At 33.4% G+C, this 21180-nt stretch overlaps 1 protein-coding gene across 4 annotated transcripts in view; it reads left to right on the forward strand.

Moving 5' to 3' along the window:
- The window catches only part of LOC103571974 (afadin), a 194357-nt gene that overhangs the window by 140494 nt on the left and 32683 nt on the right, over positions 1-21180 (forward strand). For 3 of the 4 annotated variants that reach the window (XM_053738752.1, XM_053738754.1, XM_053738753.1), the window contains exons 9-14: positions 903-1100; positions 1321-2509; positions 3206-3346; positions 12492-12557; positions 12646-12719; positions 15650-15768. In XM_053738752.1, coding sequence (XP_053594727.1) covers positions 903-1100; positions 1321-2509; positions 3206-3346; positions 12492-12557; positions 12646-12719; positions 15650-15768 — 1787 coding nt within the window. The remainder of the gene's footprint in view (positions 1-902; positions 1101-1320; positions 2510-3205; positions 3347-12491; positions 12558-12645; positions 12720-15649; positions 15769-21180) is intronic. The other variant, XM_053738755.1, reaches the window with a different exon arrangement.

The raw sequence follows: 21180 nt of genomic DNA on the forward strand, positions 1-21180 counted from the left end.
TAAAGGCTGTTTTGTAATGTTTTTATGTTTTGAAAAAATAAATTATTCTTTGAATGAAAGCGTATTTGTAATTAAATAATGATATTAGTGTGGATATCGTAAAAATATTGGAGCTTAGCTACACAGCGGTGTATGGCTGCCTGAATTTCATTGAATGTTTCTACGGTGAATTTATCGCATAATAATTGCGAACCCGTTGAATTATCATTGACAAACTTCTATTAAACCGTGGTACATTTAGTGTATTTTCAGCATTACTACACCATGTGTTTGTCGTGGAATGACTGTGGGAACACCGTGGAAACACATCAGAAATATTGGGGAAACATAGTCAAATTGCTATGGAACTACTGTGGTTTCATCGTGGAAAAATGGAACAAATCCACGGTGTTCCCACCGAGCATTTACGGTGAGTCTGTAGAGTTTCCACAGCGTGTCCACGGTGAGCTCAATGTTGCGAGAGCATATATACAATCTCTGATATTAACTTTACAATATTCGAAGTTTACATATATTATATTGATATGTTTCATCCGCTTAAAACTTAATTAAAGATGAGTGGGTTTTTTTTTTCTTTTTTAGTTTTTGTTGATAACAAAATTTCCAATCGACTGATTTTTGTACATTTATTTTTCTTTCGATTTTTAGAGTTTTTTAAAAAGTTTTATTCTACATAACATCGAGTTTTAGGTAATCCAGGAGTAAAATGACTGGTCTATATAGTGAGGGATAGTAACGCATGAGAAATCACTTATTTATTTTTTAACCTGTTGTTTTGATATGGATATATTTATTTATATGACGATCATTGGTTATGTTTAATGCTGATTTTTTTTTGTCTATAAATAATTGTATTCACTTTTATCGAATGATAATTGAAATGTTAATTTAAATAAATGTAGATCAGAAACCAACTCACCAAATGATGGTCAATGTTCGACTTCGCCAAGTCCAATAAAATCGCATATCGCAAACATTTGCTCGAAAAACACCGCACATAGTTCACTCTTTCTAGAAGGCACTCATAATTATGAAACAACCTTTGATTTAGATGGAAATGTTGAAACTGCGAGTCTTACAAGTAGCAGGGATAGTAATAGGTATGATGGTCTTGGTAGTATAATTCATTTTTATTCCATATCCTAATCGAATTCAATAAAAAGGCCCCTTTTCAAAGACGTAAATATTTTTATAGCATTTTAACATTTTATATTTTTATAGCATTTTAATACATATTCCTAAAATAATTTGCAAAGTAATAAAATAAATCATTATCATTGGTGTCGTTAGAAAACTAATAACACGTTGATTTCATTCCAGGCTTTCACAACAGTATGATCGTCAGCCTAGAGGTACAGATCCAATTTTACCTGCAGTATTAGAGTTCCTCGAAGAAACTGAAGACACATTCTTGCACGCCGTTATTACCGATGTTGAACCATCATCATTACAATTTAAACTTGCGCCAACGTATACTCTTTATCTTGCTGCTAGATATAGGGCAAGTACACATTATAGATCTGAATTGCAACCAACTGAAAGAGCACATCGATTGACCATAATGCTAGCAAATGTGGCTACTAGGATACAACGTGTTATACAAGAACGTTATATGGATGCACCATCTTTAGCTTTATGGCTTTCAAATGGATCAGAGTTTCTTCATTTTCTTAAAAATGACCGTCACATAGGTGCTTTTTCGACTCGAGCACAAGATATTTTAGTAGATGCTGTTCAAACCGCTTTTGGATCGTTGATAAATTGCGTATCTTTAGAACTTAATCCAGCGATGTCTCAATTTATGGCGGATGCTGATGAGCCAGCAAAAGAAGCTGGTGTTTTACAAATATTTTCTAACACAATGGCTTTACTTCGACGGTATAGAGTGAATGCAGCTTTGACTATTCAGCTATTTAGTCATCTGTTTCACGCCATCAATGCAACCGCTTTCAATATACTTATATCAAATAATAATCTCTGTGTACGATGGTTTGGTCGTCGGCTCAAAGCTAGGTTGAATGCGATTGAAACTTGGGCTGAAAGACAAGGTTTAGAACTTGCTAGTCAGTGTCATCTTGCTACGATAATGCAAGCTACTCATTTACTACAAGCACCAAAATATAATACTGAAGAACTTGCTACTCTTAGTTCAACTTGTTTAAAACTCAATTCTTTACAAGTTCGAGCACTGCTTCAAAAGTATCAACCAACAGCGGACGAACCACGGTTGACTGCCGAATTAATAGAAAATGTTGTAAAAGTTATTGAAAATGTGACTGATACACTTATTAGAGCTGATGGAAGAGAAATAAGATTAGAGGAGGAACCAAGTTTAGCATTAGCACTTCTGTTACCTGAAGATGGTTATAGCTGCGAAATTATCAGAGGTGTTCCGCAAGGTCTTGATGAGTTTCTTACTCCTCTTCAGCGTGATGGTTTATGCAAAATTGCTCCTCAATTAACCAGCAGTGGATACTGGACAATTTACATGATTGATCATCATAACAATGTAAGAAAGTTTTCATATTATTATATGCATATTTTGAAAAGGGAAAAAAGTATACACACATGCACGTATACGCACACACACACACGCGCGCGAGCGCGTGCATACATACATACATAAACACACAAAATTCGATATCTCGGAAATTATGCATAATGCCAAAAAATTATATCCTAAGTTACTTTCTAAGTAATTTATTAATATTATTAGATTTGCATAACATCTTAAGATTTTGATAATTAGGATCGTTTCAAAATTTTAGTATTAGGGGTTGTTCATAAAATACGTTCGCACTTATGGGGGAGGGGGGGGGGGGGGCGTCGACTGTGACAAGATGTGTCATGGGAGGTCAGGGGATCTCAAGAAACGTGACGTTTGGAGCTCATCAAATAATTTTTTCAATTTTTTCTCTCGGTTTTTTAAATTTTATTTTTTGGTCACGAAAGAAAATTATTCGTTACATATTTGTAAATATATAGATTTGTCTATGCATGTATCTCCGTCATAACAGGAGGGAGGGGGCATCTCTCATTTGTGACGCAATATCGATAGGGTAACTGCAAAAAATGTCACATAGTGTGACGAAGAGCAGTGAGGTCTAAAAAGGTAGAATTTTGCGTGAGGTATTTTATGAACAGACCCTTATAAATAAATTTCAGTCTAAAGCAAACTATCAAAAGTTAATTGGGGATTCTTTAGTTTCGCAGTCCAAGCTCCATGAGTAATCGGTCCAGTGGTTATGCAGGTCATGTTTTTTTGAGTCACGGTCAACCGGAAATCCAAATTATCAAGTTACAGAAATCGAGCAATGGAATGGGTTTGAGTATTGTTGCAGCGAAGGTGAGATAAATATTTTAACTAATAATATCTACTTCAAAATATGCTTATTGCTGTTGATATTTTCTGTAAAACATAATGCAAGAATTATTTCACTTATACGTTGCTGTCCCTTATTTTCTTATTTTATACATTTTAAATTTGAAGCGTCAACAATATTTTTACGGATATATTTACCATGAATCATAGATTGTAATAAAATTTCATAGGTTGGTGTTGTTCATGTCCTGTCTCAGTTAGGTAACTCACACACACACACACACACACACACGCGCGCGCGCGACTTAACTAAATCTAACTCCACGCGGTTATCTTGACCCTCTACGTGATTAAACCTAATAGTTTTCACGCGGTCCCCTAGACCCTCTACGTGATTACAACTTATTTGATTATCAACAATTTCCATAATTACACTGTTCCCACTCGCACATTTTAACAATATAAAATTTCTTTTTTCCTATTTCCTTACATAAAATTCTTTTCCATATAATCATTTACCACATTTAAAATCACTTTAAAATTTAATCAATTCAACAACAACTAATTTCTTATAAATGCTAACTTTTCATTTATTAACAATTTTGTTAAGCCAGTTTTACAATTTATTTTATTTTACCGCTTAACATTTTATCACCGACTCTAAACCCAATACTCAAAACTTAAATATCAATTTTTGAAATGGGCTAAATCGGTCGGTTAGTTTAAAAGTTATGGCTGTTTGAAATTTTCACAATTTTTCGAAAAAATCAATTTTTATTCACTGTTAAAATTCATATAACTTTAACACTAAAACTGATAGACAGTTTTTGCAAAAAGTATCTTAAAGCTTGTTTAATAAACTCTAATTTTTGACCTTAAACTTTATGTTTTGACCATTTCTTCCAATAACTTGATAGTCTTGAATGTTTAGATGGAATCAAAAAATTTAGAAAAAATGGTTTTCATTCCGGATAACTTATGTATTTTCCATTATAATCCAATTTCGTTAGTTGTATTTTATTGTGAACAAAATAACCTGTAAATTTCACTGCTATTTTATATTTTAAAAGTATTTCTTTTATTACTTATGATGTATCAAATAGTTTTGAAATTATGGCTGTTTGAAATTTTCATGATTTTTCGTAAAAATTAGTTTTTAATCACTGCTAAAGTTTATATAATTTCAAAACTAATATTCATAGACAATTTACGTTAAGAGTATCTGAAAGCTCGTCTAATAATCTCTAATCTATGACCTTAAGCTTTATGTTTTGACCATTTCTTCTAATTATTTGATAGCCTTGAAATTTTGAATGAAATAAAAAAATGTTGAAAATATGGTTTTCATTCCACGTAACTTAAGCATTTCCCATTATAATTCAATTTAATCAGTTTTATTTTATTGTGAACAAAATAACCTGTAAATTTCACAGCTATTTTATATTTTAAAAGTATTTCTTTTATCACTAATGATATTTCAAATGTACCTGTATACTCTATGATTGACATTTTTACTGTTTTATGATACTTTCAAAGTATAGAAAATTTTTTTTAATATAGAAACGCGCATCTTTTATGGTTTTAAGTCTTAATAATTTATGCATCACACATTAAAATCTATTTCCGTTAAATTTTTCTTGTTACTAATAAAATAATCGTTTGATTTGTTTGCACTGAAAGATAATATTTTGTCAATAGTAATACTGTAAGATGATAGTAACCATCTAAAAATTAAATAAACATTGTAGACCATGAATATAGCAATACTTTATTCGCGTAAGGTTTATATTGGTGTATGATCCATACAATGTTTTATCAAATTAACTATCTGAAGTTCGCCGAGAAAGTAAGTTGTTGTCCTTTTTTACCCTCACTCTTAGAAAACGAGCCTAATTTCATACCATGACTACACACTAACATGTATCTCAAGATTTTTATGTACGAAATTAACTTATTCGATCGATTAAGTAAAAAATCTACCTTCCATTTCGGCTGCTGAATGGCCTTTTTTTATATACCAAAGTTCTCTGTTAATGATTTTTGGCGCTAGAGCTAAGTAAGTCGCCATTTTGGTGCCAGAACAGATGTAATAAATGGCACGTGCACACACATTAATGCCAAATTAATTGATTGATTAATTAATTAACTGATGCACCTGATTTTAAGAGTGAAATATTACAATTCACCAGCAACCAATATTTAACAAATTGCGAATTCATTAGTCACCATACAATATTAGGTTACATCCCGGGTGAGTTGGTAAAATCGTCAGTAAGGTACCTCCATCACATCTTGCCTCATACCTAACACTGAAGTTACCATAACATTTTAAATGGGTTGGACCTACGTGCCACCGTCCATCGTACGGTTTTGAATAAAATTAATATTGTACTAATTGGTAACTTATCAGGTAATATCACTTATATTACAATGATAACACACTTAAACTAGAAATAACAACACCACAATTAACAGCAGTAAAAGAAAGGCAATAAAATATATAGTTTATTGAATACAAGACGTACTCGGGAAAAAATGCTTGGATATGATGATATCTGTTTATGTATGTATGATCATATATGAGCTCAGATATGAACATGTCTGTTCACGTATAATTCTATATAATCGCATATATGCTCATGCATGACGTCATGTATGATCATACCTGTTCATACATGTTTATATATGAGCTCATACATGAAGCCATGTATGATCATATATGACTTAAGTATATATATATATATATATATATATATATATATATATATATATATATACCGTCCGGAATCAATGTCAAAGAAATGACATCATGTTATCAAAAAAATGTTACCTTTAACAGCTCAAAAAAATGTTATCGTTTTGATAACTTTATGTTGAGGTCATTTTAAAGAAATCTGAAAGTTAGCAAAATGATAACTATTTATGGATGTCTCTAGAACCTCAAAAAAATAACTTTCTTATGAGACTATTATAACCTTAACTTTCGTCAGCTAATGTCATTGTAACCTACAAGTACCAATGATTATAAACATTATTTATTGATTCTGATCTAAAGAAATTACATATAATTAGTTATTATAAATACAATAGCAAAATGTCGAAAAGAAAAAATTTTAAAAATTTATGTAAAGGTCAAAAAAATAAACGAATACGTTGTTTTTTGAATAAATTACATAATTTTGAAAATTCATCTAGCAATGAAAGTGAAACAGTAGAAAATAATTCATGCTTTGTGAGTAATAATATATCTTGTGATGAATTGGATCATGTTGATAATGAAAGAAATATTAATACAGACAATAATATTGATAGCGAAAAACTTAATGAAAATGAAATAAGTAATTACAGTTCTGACAGTGAAACTAGAGGCAATTCTGACTCACGTATATTATCGATCTGTAATCAATTAAAAATAAATGCTTTGGTAGCTGTTAATGAAACAAGTTGATCATCGAAACTAGCTCAGAGGGTGACTGATTTCAATATATCACGTGAAGCAGCGAATAAACTCCTAAAAATATTAAAAACATCGAATCGAGAAGAAATCAGTAATCTACCTTTTGATTCTCGGTCCTTATTTGATACACCGGAAACACCAATAGTAACTCATGAAGTTTCTCCTGGTCAATATTTTCATTACGGGGTAAAAATACGCATATACGGGTTAAAAATACGGCAAAAAATGCCTTGACTGATCAATTGAGAATTATTGATAATCATACTCTACTGGACTTGATTGTCATTAATATTAATATCGATGGGCTGCCGAATGCTAAGAGTTCGACGAGTCAACTTTATCCCATTCTTGCGCAAATTCGTCCCAAAGTTTCTCAGCCATTTGTAATTGGGATATATCATAGATATGGAAAACCCAAAAGTGTTGACATTATGATTTCTGTAAACTGATTTCTTTAAGATCTCGAAAAAATATTATCTTTCTGACGTCTAATCGATGAGTTCTTAAAGATATTCTCAGATAGTGCGTAAGAGGCTTTTCTGATATCTTTCTGTTATCTTCGGGATAACCATTTCGGATGTCAGATCAGAAAAATGTTATCTTTAAGAGTTTTGTATGCTATCTTTCTGCCAGACGGGTAATTATACTTCTCTAAGCGCTTTATGGGAAAATGATGAGAGTGAATTTTTACGATGCGCGCGCACAGGGATGACACAAAAACTAAATAAATGTTGAAGTTGCTACATACATAACATGTGTCTTACTTCAATTGAAGTGCGAATTGTACATGCATATACAATTCGCACAGATGTAATTAATAATTATATTCAATATACCGAATCACTGTAGTGATTTAAATTAAATATTTTAATGAGTATTATTTACTATTCGTAAATATTAGTGAAAAAAATTATGCTTATTTTCTTTTCCAAGTGCTCTGACATAATTGAGGTTAACTTTCCGTATGAATTATTTATTGAAGTAAATTATTATATTACTATTTAATATAATTTATTATTCTCTAAATTTAATATCTCTTTATAAACGATTAAATATTAAATTTCGAAAATACTAAACATTTTGAGAATGATTAATTAATAAATTCAATAAAAAAATATTAAATAATAATAAAAATTAAATATTTAAGTAAATTATTAATTTTTGATATTTATTATTAATTTCTCTACAATAAATTTCAGGGTCGGTGTAATTTATTTAATTGTAAGAGAAGGATGAGAAAGAATAATTTATAAATAATTGAATACTTTGAATTAACAAATTAAACCTTTATTTATTTAATAAACCTTTTTAACCTTTTTACCTTTATAACCTTGTAACCTTATACCTTATAACTTTTATATAAACCTTATAACTTTATTATCTTATAACCTTTATCAATTACAAACCTTAATTTAATCACCCGCAATAATTCACTTAAACCTAGTTTATTGTTCAACCAGCGATATTTTCTTCATTAAAATTAGCCAATTATCTTTGGCATTTTACACACACTCACACACACAATTATTTCAAAAGTCGCTTCACAATACTTTCACGATTTCCCGGAGTGGGACTATTGCCGCCATTTTTATGACTTAAAACACTAATGGTATCCCCAAAAAGCTCGGAGATAAGTGAACACTATGTGACATATGATGGCGAATGTATATATTGGCTTGTCTTAAATCCTTAGTGATTATAAGTGGAGGTAACCCGTATGGGTTGGGGAGAACTTGTGTCTTACCACTTATCCTACGCAAGCAGTTGACCAGAGCTGAAGTCTAGTACCATGGGGGACTCATTCCAAGCCCCACTTCGACCAGAGTCTCTTTATTTCCTGAGATGGAAGGAGTGTTTGGGTCCATATGAGGTCGGACTCGTGGTGGCTGTGCGTGAGGCACCCACATGCACTGCATGCCTAATGGGTATGCTAATGTGAGCATATGCTCATATTTCGCTTTTATAATATATGGTGGTGTCATAATATACAAATAGGGCTACGCAGCGTGAGTATGCCCAAAAGGGTGAGGTATCGGCCTCCCGTCAAACGGAGGTAGATCTAACGGCCCCGTTACATTAATTAATTAATACTTTCACAATACTTGATAACTACAATTTTCCACTAAAATCTTTATCCGTTTCACTCACACACTCACTCAATCCCCTGGACTTATTTTTCACACACTCTAAATTTTTATAATAAAATTTTCCCGCAATTTTAAAAAAATTAATTAATGATTAATTAATTTATTATTTAATTTGAATCTTCTTTTATTCTTTTTATTCTCTTTTATCACTTTCTTATCACGTATTTTTACTCCAATAATATCACGACTTTTTACTCAGTAATTTAGTGACGCGTTTCTTAATTTTTACTCAGACTCGAAGTCCCGCCATCACAATTGTTTTGTTTCCTACACGCGTTCTTTCAGGTACTTTTATCTACTTAATTCCTTCAACTATTTCCTTGGTTAAATAAATTATTTATCGTTCATTAATTAATTTAATTTTTTCTTATTTAATTATTTTATCGGTGACTTTGACCGCGGACCTTTACAACTTTTTACCGAGACAATTTACTATTAATTTTATTTATTTTATTATTAAATTTACTTATAATTAATTAATTTTTCGACTAGCAACTATGACTAGAGTTTTCGGTTTTCGGTACGTGAGTTACACGACTACCTGGAAACTTCTAGAATATTTCCAGCTACCTGCCTGGAATTATTTGACTACGTAATAGCTCCGGCTACCTGCCTGGAGTTTATTAATTAATTATTTTATATAGTTTAATTCCGGGTTTAATTTATTAATTTTTGATTTACGAATTTAATTATTCAATTTACGAGTAATGAATTTTCGAACACTACGACGCGACGCTACCAGACGTATACTATGTATTTAATAAAATTTTCCGGCTTACTGCCTGGAATAAATTTTATAAATACCTTTACAATCAAAACACTCCAGTTCCTTTCCTCGTCGTTGTCTTTGTCCTGGTCTCGTCCGGGTCTTGTAATTTTAATTGTTCGTCTCGTTCTTGTCTCGTCACTCTCTTCTCTCTCTCTCTCTCTCTCTCTCTCTCTCTCTCTCTTTCGTCTCAACAATACCTCGTTCTCTCCTTCACCTGTTATTCAGACGCAATCAGTAATTATCAAAGAAATACCGGCTACCTGCCTGGTATTTATTAACAAAAATTGAAAATTCTATCGCTTGGTTCCACAATCAAAACTCAAGCTATCAAATGAATAATTACCTGATATAATTAATTACACGGCGTCTGTCCTGGCGTCTGTTATGGCGTCACTTAGATGTTCTTTTCTCGCACGTCTTGACTGTTCGGATGTTCCGATAATTAATGCCCGATTCTCGTTCCGGTCCCCGGTTTTAATTGCTCGCTCACCTCTTGACTTTGGTTGTCTTTTTCTCTCCTACTTAATTCTAAGTGGGGTTAACGGTCGAGCAATTGGAATTCCCACTTCCGGACGACTAGTCGCTACCTACCCGTAATACCCTGGGTGGTAATGTCACATGACCGACAGTACACATAATAGATTTTATTTTGACTTACTTGAACGCGGTAAATTTGAATTTACCCCGTTACAGGTTGACTAAGATTGCAATTTTATCGGTTTTTTTCTCTGTGGCCATTTGTTTTTATCTCTCCTATATTGTTTCCAAATAGTCTCATCGTATGTTTGTAGTGCAAATCACTTCGGTAGTTTCCCAGGTGGCCGTTCTTCCCACAATTTGCGCATTTAAGGTAGTTCTTGTTGTCATTGCCTTGAATTGGACATTCTCCAGAGCTACGCAACTCGCTACATTTGACATATCACATCGGTAATGAGCAGTTCTTACTGGAATGGTTAAGTCGCTGGAAATTTTCACATTGAAATATTTAATTAATGTTTTTTTTTTTTTAGGTTTTTCCCATCTTGGTTTTTAACGTAGTAAACTCTCTACTTGACACTGAAAAAAAAGAAATATTTGTCCCAAATAAATCAATTTATTTGTAGCCTTTTTTATAGTCCTTAATGACAAATAAATACATTTGGTACAACTAAATATGATCGTTGATTCAAATAATTTTATAACTTGGCTGAAATATATCATTTATTTTTGGTAAGGTAATGATATATTTGTGATAATAATATTTCATTTGTGACGAATAACGAGAAATTTGGTGATACTTAATATATATTTAGAGCACATTACCCAACTAGGATTTAATTGCAACAATTGGATCATTTTTTTACCACTAATGAATCACTTTAAGCAATTTAATTGCTCAAATATATTATATCTTTCTTACAATTAGATATTTGTTTATGTATACCCAAATATACAATAGCTTTGGCTCAAATAAATTTTAGTCAGCTCAAATAAATCTTTTTTTCAGTGTTAAGAGCTCAGCAAGAAAACTAGCTTGCAACAATTGAAGTGAGAAGTAATATCTGTCCGGTAGTTTTTTCATTATATATGATTTTTGACACTTTTAATATGTCAATTTTAAGGTTTAGACTTTAATAGAGTAGTTCTTAACTTGTTCTGGCCCTTCTATTAATTAGATATTAATAAGAGCACCACTGGAAGATGAGACTCGGCCTTTCAGAACCAGGTATTAAAGTTTAATTAATTCTCAGAGTCGTTGTAATAATTGCGAGAGTAGAAAATGATAAAGAATTGAATAAGATTAACTAATTTCTAAAATTATTATAAATTTATTTATAATAATAATAATAATAATAATAATTTTAACAGATTGTCCCGTGGACTTTATATAAAAACTTAATGATTAAATTTTGTCCCCTGGACGATTTTATGCTCACACGAGTCCCTTGGACTATTAACACACACACGCACACCTGCACACACGTCCGAACACACACATGCGCGTGCACACGTTTTGAATGGTAGACGCTATCGTGTCCTCAAGCCCTGTTATATCCAATATTCATCTATATATATTAGGGTGGTCCTTACCAAGATCACTTGTGAATTTTGATCGTTACGCCCTCTGCAACTCTTCCAAATATTTAATAAAATACTCCTGTAAAGTTGTAGATCTTAATTTTAAAATTAACTCAGCCCTCAATGTAGTGGAAGTTTTAAATGGAAAAACATATGTACTTTTTTAAATTAAACTTTGAATAATTATATCACTGGTAATAATCGATGAAAAAATTTGAAACTTGGCAAGAACTTAGTTACTTGCATAATGTTCGAAATGGTGTAATCGAAAAATTTTTATGCAGCTCTTTTCTTATTTCCAGATTCGAATAAATTCGTTTTTTATTTTTTTCTAATTTTTTGCTTGTTGTCGTCAATTAGAGAAAGATTTGATCATTTCTGTTATGTATGGGTTTTATTTATAATTTTGGGGACCAGTGATTAAATTTAATCATTTTACTCATTGCGAATTAAGAACTTTTTATATTAGATTCATTTATTTTCAAATTTTACAACATAAGGACATATAACTTTCAATGAATAATTTCACCTATTTATGACAAAATGTTTAGCTGTTTTGAAGCGTTAAGGTATTATTTTCTATGATTATTAATCATTATAATAATTTCCCAACGCTTTAAACGTTGTATTTCTTCGATTTTTTAATTAGTGTAAATCATTTTTTATTTTTTCATATCGTGACTTTATTTAATAATAATGTAGTCCTAATTTCTCAGCACTGTTTTGTTACATTTATAGGGAGCAGGTCAAGATCGATTGGGCATATATATCAAGAGCGTAGTTTCAGGCGGAGCTGCTGAGATTGTAAGTTATTAACAACAGTCGAGTTTCCTAATTATTCAATACTAAGAAATTTCCAAGCACTGATTTTTATATACTTTCATTCTGCTAGGATGGGCGATTAACAGCTGGTGACCAGTTACTTAAAGTTGATGGGCAAAGTTTAGTCGGAATCACCCAAGAAAAGTAAGTATGATTTCAAAAATTATTACATCCCTAAAAATCTAGAAATCAGTCAAACAGAGATGCCACTCAGATGACATGTGACTTATTTATAAAATAACACAGGAATAGTAATAGAAGTGGTGGTAACAATACCTCTAAATAATATTAAATTGTTATATGAAGGTTGAGAGCTCTTGGAGATCAAACTCCGGACTCAAGAACGTATCGGTTCGCTGGTTCCTTGAACATAGCAACTAGAGCATCATTCTTCGTCTTGATAGTCGCTATCTAAAGCGCTTGGTATCGACTCGTGACTCTGTCATAGTAACTCGCAGACTAGCTACTACTCACTAGCAGCTCCAAAACTCCACTCTCTTTCTCGATATTCCCCAACACACTACGCTACTCCGTTCCCCACACTCATTCTCTAACTCACTACTTATTCATGGGCGCTTGAATTTTCCATTCCACAGACTTTCCTGTAATTCCACTCTCCGTGGAACCCAAGTACAGCGTTAAATTTGACTTCCTCAAGCATCGGAAACGAGATCTGCCACCCGTAGATCCGTTACCCTACCTTATGCTATCCCAAACTCAATCTCAGGGGGCGACAGCATCTCTGCCGTTCCTCCGCAGTCACCACGTCACCCAAAGGACTAGGCTGTAGGCCTAGGCGTCATTACTAGTTGGGAAGCTCGTTACCTTGTCCACTATCCACGACTCAGCTAGATCTTCCATATGAGACTACTTTCTTACTCATACACACCACTCAAATATAGTCCGAAACTAATAAACTCGTAAGCACATATCACAACTATACTCAATCAAACCCATGCATTCTCAATATCGGACTCCAGACACATGCAGGAGCGATGTTAAGGGATCCAAAGGGCCCGCGGTTTAGTCCTCCCAGTTCATCAGCCAAATAAATACCTGGGTATACCCTCGGGAACCTCTCGGCCACGACGAATCTCGAACACCCGATACACTTCCCCAGATAATTCTTTAAAATAAAATAAACAATGCGGTAACTCGGAGAAGTCCACCTCCGGGACGAAAACACTACGATAATCGGCTCTCACAGTACTCTACATGGAGCCACAGGGAGCACTTTAGCAGCTCCAAAGCTCAACTAACTCTCTCGCTGGTATTCGCACAACTGATTCGCTCCAATCTCCCACTCTACTCACTCGCGCGCTCTACTCCTTCTCTATCACTCTCACATTCTCGCTTCTCCATCCATCCTTACTCCCACCACATATAAGCCGTGAATTCATGGACCTTCCCGTAGTGTCACTCCCCGTTGTATCCGAAAGCGGCGAATTCTTGGCTTCCTCGGGCATCGCGAGCGAGGCCTGTCATCCCCAATTAAACATCAACGTACCCCTACTAACTCTAGACTCCAACACGAAAGGGCGGCGACATCTCAGTGGCTCCTCTGCGATCACTATGTCACCCCGAGGGATATGCCTGAGCGTAGTCGTCATCACCGTTCGGGAGGCACGTTATCTTGGCTACTATCTGCGACACAGCTAGACATTCCTTGTCGAATTTACGCTCCATCACATATATACTCCACAAATATACAACAGATCGAACACGTACTCCTACTCTCATACTCTCAGCACACTTAACTTATCACACACATATACTCCATGCTCTCAACTCTCCATCCACAACTCCTAACTGGACACACGTACCCGTTATAACTTTTACTCACACGCATACGCATAGTTTATCTTTAAGATATCTATGACGAAACATTTTAAATATCACAATTTTTGTTATTTTTCCTAGGTACTTTATAATATAATGTATTTGACCCTAATCTCTTGAACATGAGTCGTTTGTGTCCATAAATTTTCAAATATTCTACTGTAAACAGCGTACATGCCTTCGAATTTTGATGAAAATGTTGATTGAAAAAGGGATTTACGGGGCCGGCAATAACTCTATCGCATGGTTAATGTCCAAAGAACGTCTACGAATTTTTTTCAATTTTTCCTTACAGAATAACATAATTAAATTAGCGACGGACGCTAATGGCCCTGTTGAAAGTTTACGGGTGCTGAAAACAGCGATATGGGATTCGAGTTAATTTTTCAAAGAATAATACTATACCTTCATTTCGACTCCCGTGCTTTTTCCCTACTGTGATTTGGCTTAAATAATTAAAGTGTTAAAACAGAGTGTTTGATATCACGCGCAATGAGGAATTTTGATTATACTTCCGGTTAATGTCCACATTAATCGTCACTTGATTTTATTTCTCGGATGAATATATGAATGTGTCGCCTGAGTTGGAAGATGGAGATGACCTCGCATGGCGTGTATGCTCAAAAGGGCGCGGAAACGGCCTCCGGCTTAAAACCGGCGGTGTACTTCGGTCCAATTACATTAATTATTTAATCCTCATTTTTACCGTCTCTTTTAATTACCTCATAATGTATTGTCAACGGTTTGTTAGTTTAGAAACTATCATCAACAAAAAATTAGAGAAATTACTATTCTCTGAATTTTTGTCGAATATTTCCTATTTTGAGGTTATGATCTTGTTCAACGCTCCTTTTTCTTTTTATCGTCATTACCAACATTTAGTTCTGTTCAAATTTATGCGCTTCCTGAAGAATAATCGTACAAAAAAATTAAGTTGCATGATTTTCAATTATTCGTGATTTTTTTAATTTTTATAATCCAAAGTATTGCATATCTTGTTGCGATCGAAAAGCTCAAAAAAAACTAACGTTCTCCAAACCATTTTCGAGAGTAAATAACTCGAACATGTATTCACAATAACGTTTTTAAGCTCTAGGAGCTAGTCTTTATCATCGAAACTAATTTGGAAGAAACTCAAATCGTTAGAAGTGATTGAGTGCAGTATTCATTTTATTTTGATAATTTCATCTTTTTCTTACATTACCAATAATCCTTAATCTATCTTAATGTTTCAGGGCAGCAGAATATCTTGTACGGACTGGACCTATTGTAACACTAGAAGTCGCTAAACAGGGTGCTATCTACCATGGTTTAGCTACTCTATTATCTCAACCATCACCTGTTACAAGTAGAGGTTAGTTAAGTCCAATTTATTCAAAATTTTCGATTACATCAAATAACATAAAAATTGTTGCGAATTACAATTGTACACAGAAGAAACAGTTGACTTGATTCAAGTGAAATATTCTTGAACCAAGAATACTAGTTTGAAAAATTCCATTTTTTTACTTCAAGAATTTATTTCTTGGCTCAAGGAGTTTCAGGAACCATAAATCAAGATCTGTATATGCTTGGTTTAAAAGAACTCTTTGTTTTACACAATAAATCTAACTCAAGCTAAGTAACAGATATACTTGAGTGAAGTAAAAATTTTGACGCCAGGCTGCGCCCGATGAGTACAGCGTATTTGCTTGTTTTTCTTGGTCAATTGTAATTAGTTTTGAATTGTAAGTTTCCAATTTGAACATCAAAACATAAATCTCGCCGTTGATTATTATTTTTGTTTAATGTATACTAATATGAACGAATTTCATTATCATAATACCTTAAGTAGTAAATAATTAATGTGTTCAAACTTTGAAAATTTTCATAGTAAATGTATATAATTGTTGTAACATCCCCAATTTTTCTCGGGATTTATTAATTAAAATCTAACAGGCTGGCGACGTTAGGTCGTCAACGGACCCCTGATGCGCCGACTGTTAAGCTCGTTTCAATTATTTTTCTTTTTAGATATTGTCGGCTGCCCAATTTCAAAACACAGTAAGTGACAAATTTTTCAAAATCGATTTTTTAGTATTTTTAGTTCCAGTGGAGTTTTGTGAATATGATTCTATACATATTTCAAAAATTTTATTTTTGTCAGTTACTGTGTTTTGAAATTGGGCAGCTGTTGTTTTTAGGCACATACTTTTAAGGGACCCATAGATCACTCCAAACTGTTCCCATCTTTTCTAGTTTTTTTGCTCTCAGCGGCGGATAGTCGTCACTCAGCCGGAAGTGCTCCTCTGAGTAATATCCTTACCTAGGGGTCGGTTTATCGCTGGAAGGCTGATCTCAGTTAATTCCCAGCCGTCGGTGTTTCCAGTCCAGCAAGCTGGTGAGCGATCTGCTGATGGTTATGCTATGAAATCCGAGGGACCCTCTCCGAGACTCCTGGAGCGGGGATACTCTCTGCCTCGAGTATCGGTACGGCCGCTTCGTTAATATGATCGGCACCACGCGGAACTACCAATACTAAACGCGTACCGAGCAAAACTTCTTCGGGCGTGACTCGCGGACCGTCAGATATACCGCTTGCTTGGGGTAGAAACCCCGACACCGAGTCAAGCTGACCCTGCAACCGCCTAAATAATTTCAATTCTTTTCAATCAGTATTTTTAACGAGGGTATAAATAAGAAAATTAAAATTTACCTGAAACTCACAACTTAAGTTATACCTTAAAGATATTATATAAAATATGGTATTAAATATCACGTAAAATTAAGCTTTCAAGTATACACTCGTACATTATTTAAATTTTAAATAATTATTCATGAAATCTTAAATATAAATCAGGTACAATAATATCACTTTTGTGTATTAATTTGAAAATATCTAATTAGGAGATGAATTGTCAGAGGCAAAGTTTTCAGCCTGAGATTTTAAAAATTCTTTTAATTCCAATAACGTGATAAATTGACTAGACATATTGCTATTCTGATCACAGTATCTTATCAAGGTTTCAACAGCCTATATGGCTTCCGTAATTGAAACTTTTAGTATAATTGAATCAATCTATTTGTTGTAATATTAATTTTATAAATGCATGCCAGGACTGGTTGCTGGTTGGGATATTGAAAAAATACGCATATTAAAGAAAATAACAATATTTTTATTTGTCACAGCACATAATACTACTGGATTACAAAATTAAATCGTTGACTCAATTTATTTAATGCTGATAACTGCTGAGCTCGTGAATCCGTAATACATTGAATACAATTAAATGATTGAGCTCGAGTAATTAATTGTAATCATTATGTTGAGTCTATGTGAACATTGAGTTGATTGCAAGAATGTCATGAGAATAGGTAACATGAAATCAGAGGTTACCGAGCGAAGTTAATTATTGAACACATAGCGATTATTTTTTATGAGCACCAAATGTGTAAGTAATTGAGTACATCAAGCCTCGAAAAAATTGATCACTTGGTTTAATTGATTGCCATGAGTTTATAATAAAATACACTGATTTGAAATAGTTTGTGAACACGAGGTAGCATGATTGCAGAGGCTACCGAGCAAGAATAATATTTCAAACAATTAATTGAGCATAAGAATAATCAGAATAATTATTAAACTGAGTCTTTTAATTATATAAGCACCTTAAATAATTAAATAATTAAAAATCAAATACCTGTAGTGGTTTTCGTCGGAGTGACCTCTTAAAAAACGTGGTCGATGATCACTCGAATGTCTTGAGTTCAGAATTAATTAATTTGTTGAGTTCTTATTGATAAATTATATAAATACTTACATAATTGTTGAGCTCGATGATTTCTCGATTTATTAAAATAATCATTTTTATTTATTTTCTCGAAATGAGCACAAAATAATAAGATTATTTTAAACACGTGTTTGCATTGGAATGTATATAACGAAAGCTAATGGCGTCGGTCTTCTCGACACGAGGCAGGAAGACAGTCGATGCGCATGCGTTGCACTGCGCATGATAAAATTTGAATATTGTAGCCATTAGGCCCCAGTAGGTCCTGCCTCTATCTGCCGGAAGTACAACTACATTTGAATTCAAATGCAGTTGTAATTACGCAACAACATCAATTATAAATATCGCAGCTATCACTAGTTGCAATATTTTCAACGATTTTTCGATTCCTGTTTCCATTGATTATATCAATAATCTCTTCATCAGTTAGAATATCATTCGGGCTAAGCATGTTCTGAGAATGGAACCAACGCCTAACATCATCTGCACATTCGGTAAACCTCCACGATTTTTCATCACCTCACAAAATTCATCTAATATCTCAGTACCACTTGCAGCACCACTTGATTCATCAGATGATGGAGTTCTCTCAGGTTGAGAAATAAAATTTAAGGGCCGCAACTAAAAATCAAACAGTAATTATAGTAATCAAGCATCAATTTACATCTATGTAAACATTTTTATCATTCAACATACTGTCCTCCATGATTTTCTGATTGTGTCATTATTGCCAGAATCAATGACGTGTGCCATTAAATTACTCTGATTAAATAATTTGCAATTTTGCAGACAACCTTGACCCATCGGTTGTAACAAGCAAGTTATATTTGGAGGAGAAAAACGGACTGATATGTTACCTTTTGTGAGGGACGGAAGTGCAGCGCAGTTGTAAACAAACAAAACAGCTTTTGTAACAGGGTAATTTTCAACCTTGTCAAATTTGGCCCCTTTATTAATTGTTGTTAATAAGGGTGCCACTGGAAGATAAGACTCGGCCTTCCAGAACCGGAGATGTTAGATTAAAAAAATTTCAGGGTCGTTGAATTTCATGAGAGTAAGAAAGGATGAGGAATTAAATTTATTACACAATATTTTATCAATATAATTAACAATTTTATTTATCACAACAATTTATACCCACTGGGTTTCGCTTTACTTATAATTATTTTATTACATCTGAGTCCACCGGACTTTATTACATGAAATATTTGGTCCCCTGGACCTTATAAAATTAAAATAATTAATTAGCCCCTGGTCTAATCCCCTGGATCTATTCAAAATCTTGTCCCCTGGACTTATTAATATAACTTGGCCACCGGCCTGATCCCCTGGATCATAAATAAAATTTAGTCCCCTGGACTTTATATAAATTATTTGGCCACCGGCCTGATCCTCTGGATCTTAATTAAAATTTTGTCCCCTGGACTTTATACTAAACAAAACAGGCAACTTGCCAGATCCCCAGGATCTAATTGTTTAAAAATTATTAATGAAAAAAATTCCCCCTGGAATTATTTTCTATCACACACACACACACACACACACACACACACGTTTAATTAATCTTTTCTGTCCACTGGACTTAATTCACACACACAGAATTTAATTTATTTAAAATTTTCTCACTAATAATTTAAAGTTACTTAATTTAATTAATTTTTATTTCCCCTTTTATATAATCATTTAATTAATTTATAATATTTTCCAGTGAAAATTTTCCATCAAGTGACATAATTTCTGACTCGAATGACTGACGCTATCCTTCTCTAATTCGCGTGTCTCATTCTGTCTCTCTCTATTTCGTGTCTTTCTCTTCGCGTTAAACTTTGGATTTTTTTCTTTTAACAATTTACTAAATTTTACTGACATCAATTTATTCTACTCAAATTTTATTTATTTAAATTCTCAATATTTTCTCATCACTTTTCACAGCACTTAGTTATGGAATATATTTTTAGTCCCATTAATTCTTATGTATATAATTTTCTTATTAATTATTACCGATTAAATTGTAATAAAAATTGACTTAAAACTATTCTAATTTCTGGCTCCACGCCGAGAAATTTTTCAGTCTTAGAAATTTATAATTCAAAATTCTGGCCTCTCTGCCGAGAATTTTGTCCGACGGACCGCGTAATTAATTAATAAAAGAATTCTGGCTTCTGCCGAGAATTTTATTCTGTCCGGAACGACTTAGAAATGGCGACTGCCCACGAATAACAAATTCTTAATAATTACGAAAATTACTTGTTAATAAATTGTGGCTACCCTCGACAATTTATTTACCTTTACTTTCCCTCGTGGCGTTCCTGCTTTCCTTTCTGTCTCTCACTGCCGATTTCCTCGTTCCTTCTTAAATTCTCCCAGCTCTCCTTTTTAAATTAATTAATTGTTGTTAGATCTGTGAAAAATTCAATACAAATCAGTTCTTTATCTTAAATTGTATCGGCCTCCTGCCGGATACAAGAAATTCACTCAATTTAATATAATTATTGCTTCAGGAAGGTTCCACTTTAACCTCTCCAGAGCTTGTATAATTACCTTTTTGATTTGCGTGCAGTTCCACCTGGTCTGGTTGCCGGTCCGTCCGGCTCTCTCTAAATTCACCTCGTGCACTCACTAATATCTAAGTCCGAGACCCCTCGGCTATTTTCGTAAATTTTTCCACTCTTATTAGTTCCTAAGTAAGGAGGGAGGGTGAGTCTCCAAAATTGGCGTTTTCCGGGGACCAGTCGATAAACTAGATTACGGAGTTAATCGATTTTCGATAACTAACCAACCGCGGAGAATTCAAGAACAATTTAAATTTAAATTATTTAAATTAGTTTAATTTTACCCCGTTACACTTTTTTAAGCCTTTTTTCGGCTAGAAATTCAGATACAGCCAGTAGAAATTCTTCTTCAAACCATTCTTTAAATAAAGCGGATGTTATCGACGCAGATTTTTGGCTTTTATATTTAACAGGCAGCGTTTTTAAATTTTTAATTGCTCTAGG

The sequence above is a fragment of the Microplitis demolitor genome, chromosome 4, assembly GCF_026212275.2.
Source record: "Microplitis demolitor isolate Queensland-Clemson2020A chromosome 4, iyMicDemo2.1a, whole genome shotgun sequence".
NCBI classification, from domain to species: Eukaryota; Metazoa; Arthropoda; class Insecta; order Hymenoptera; family Braconidae; genus Microplitis; species Microplitis demolitor.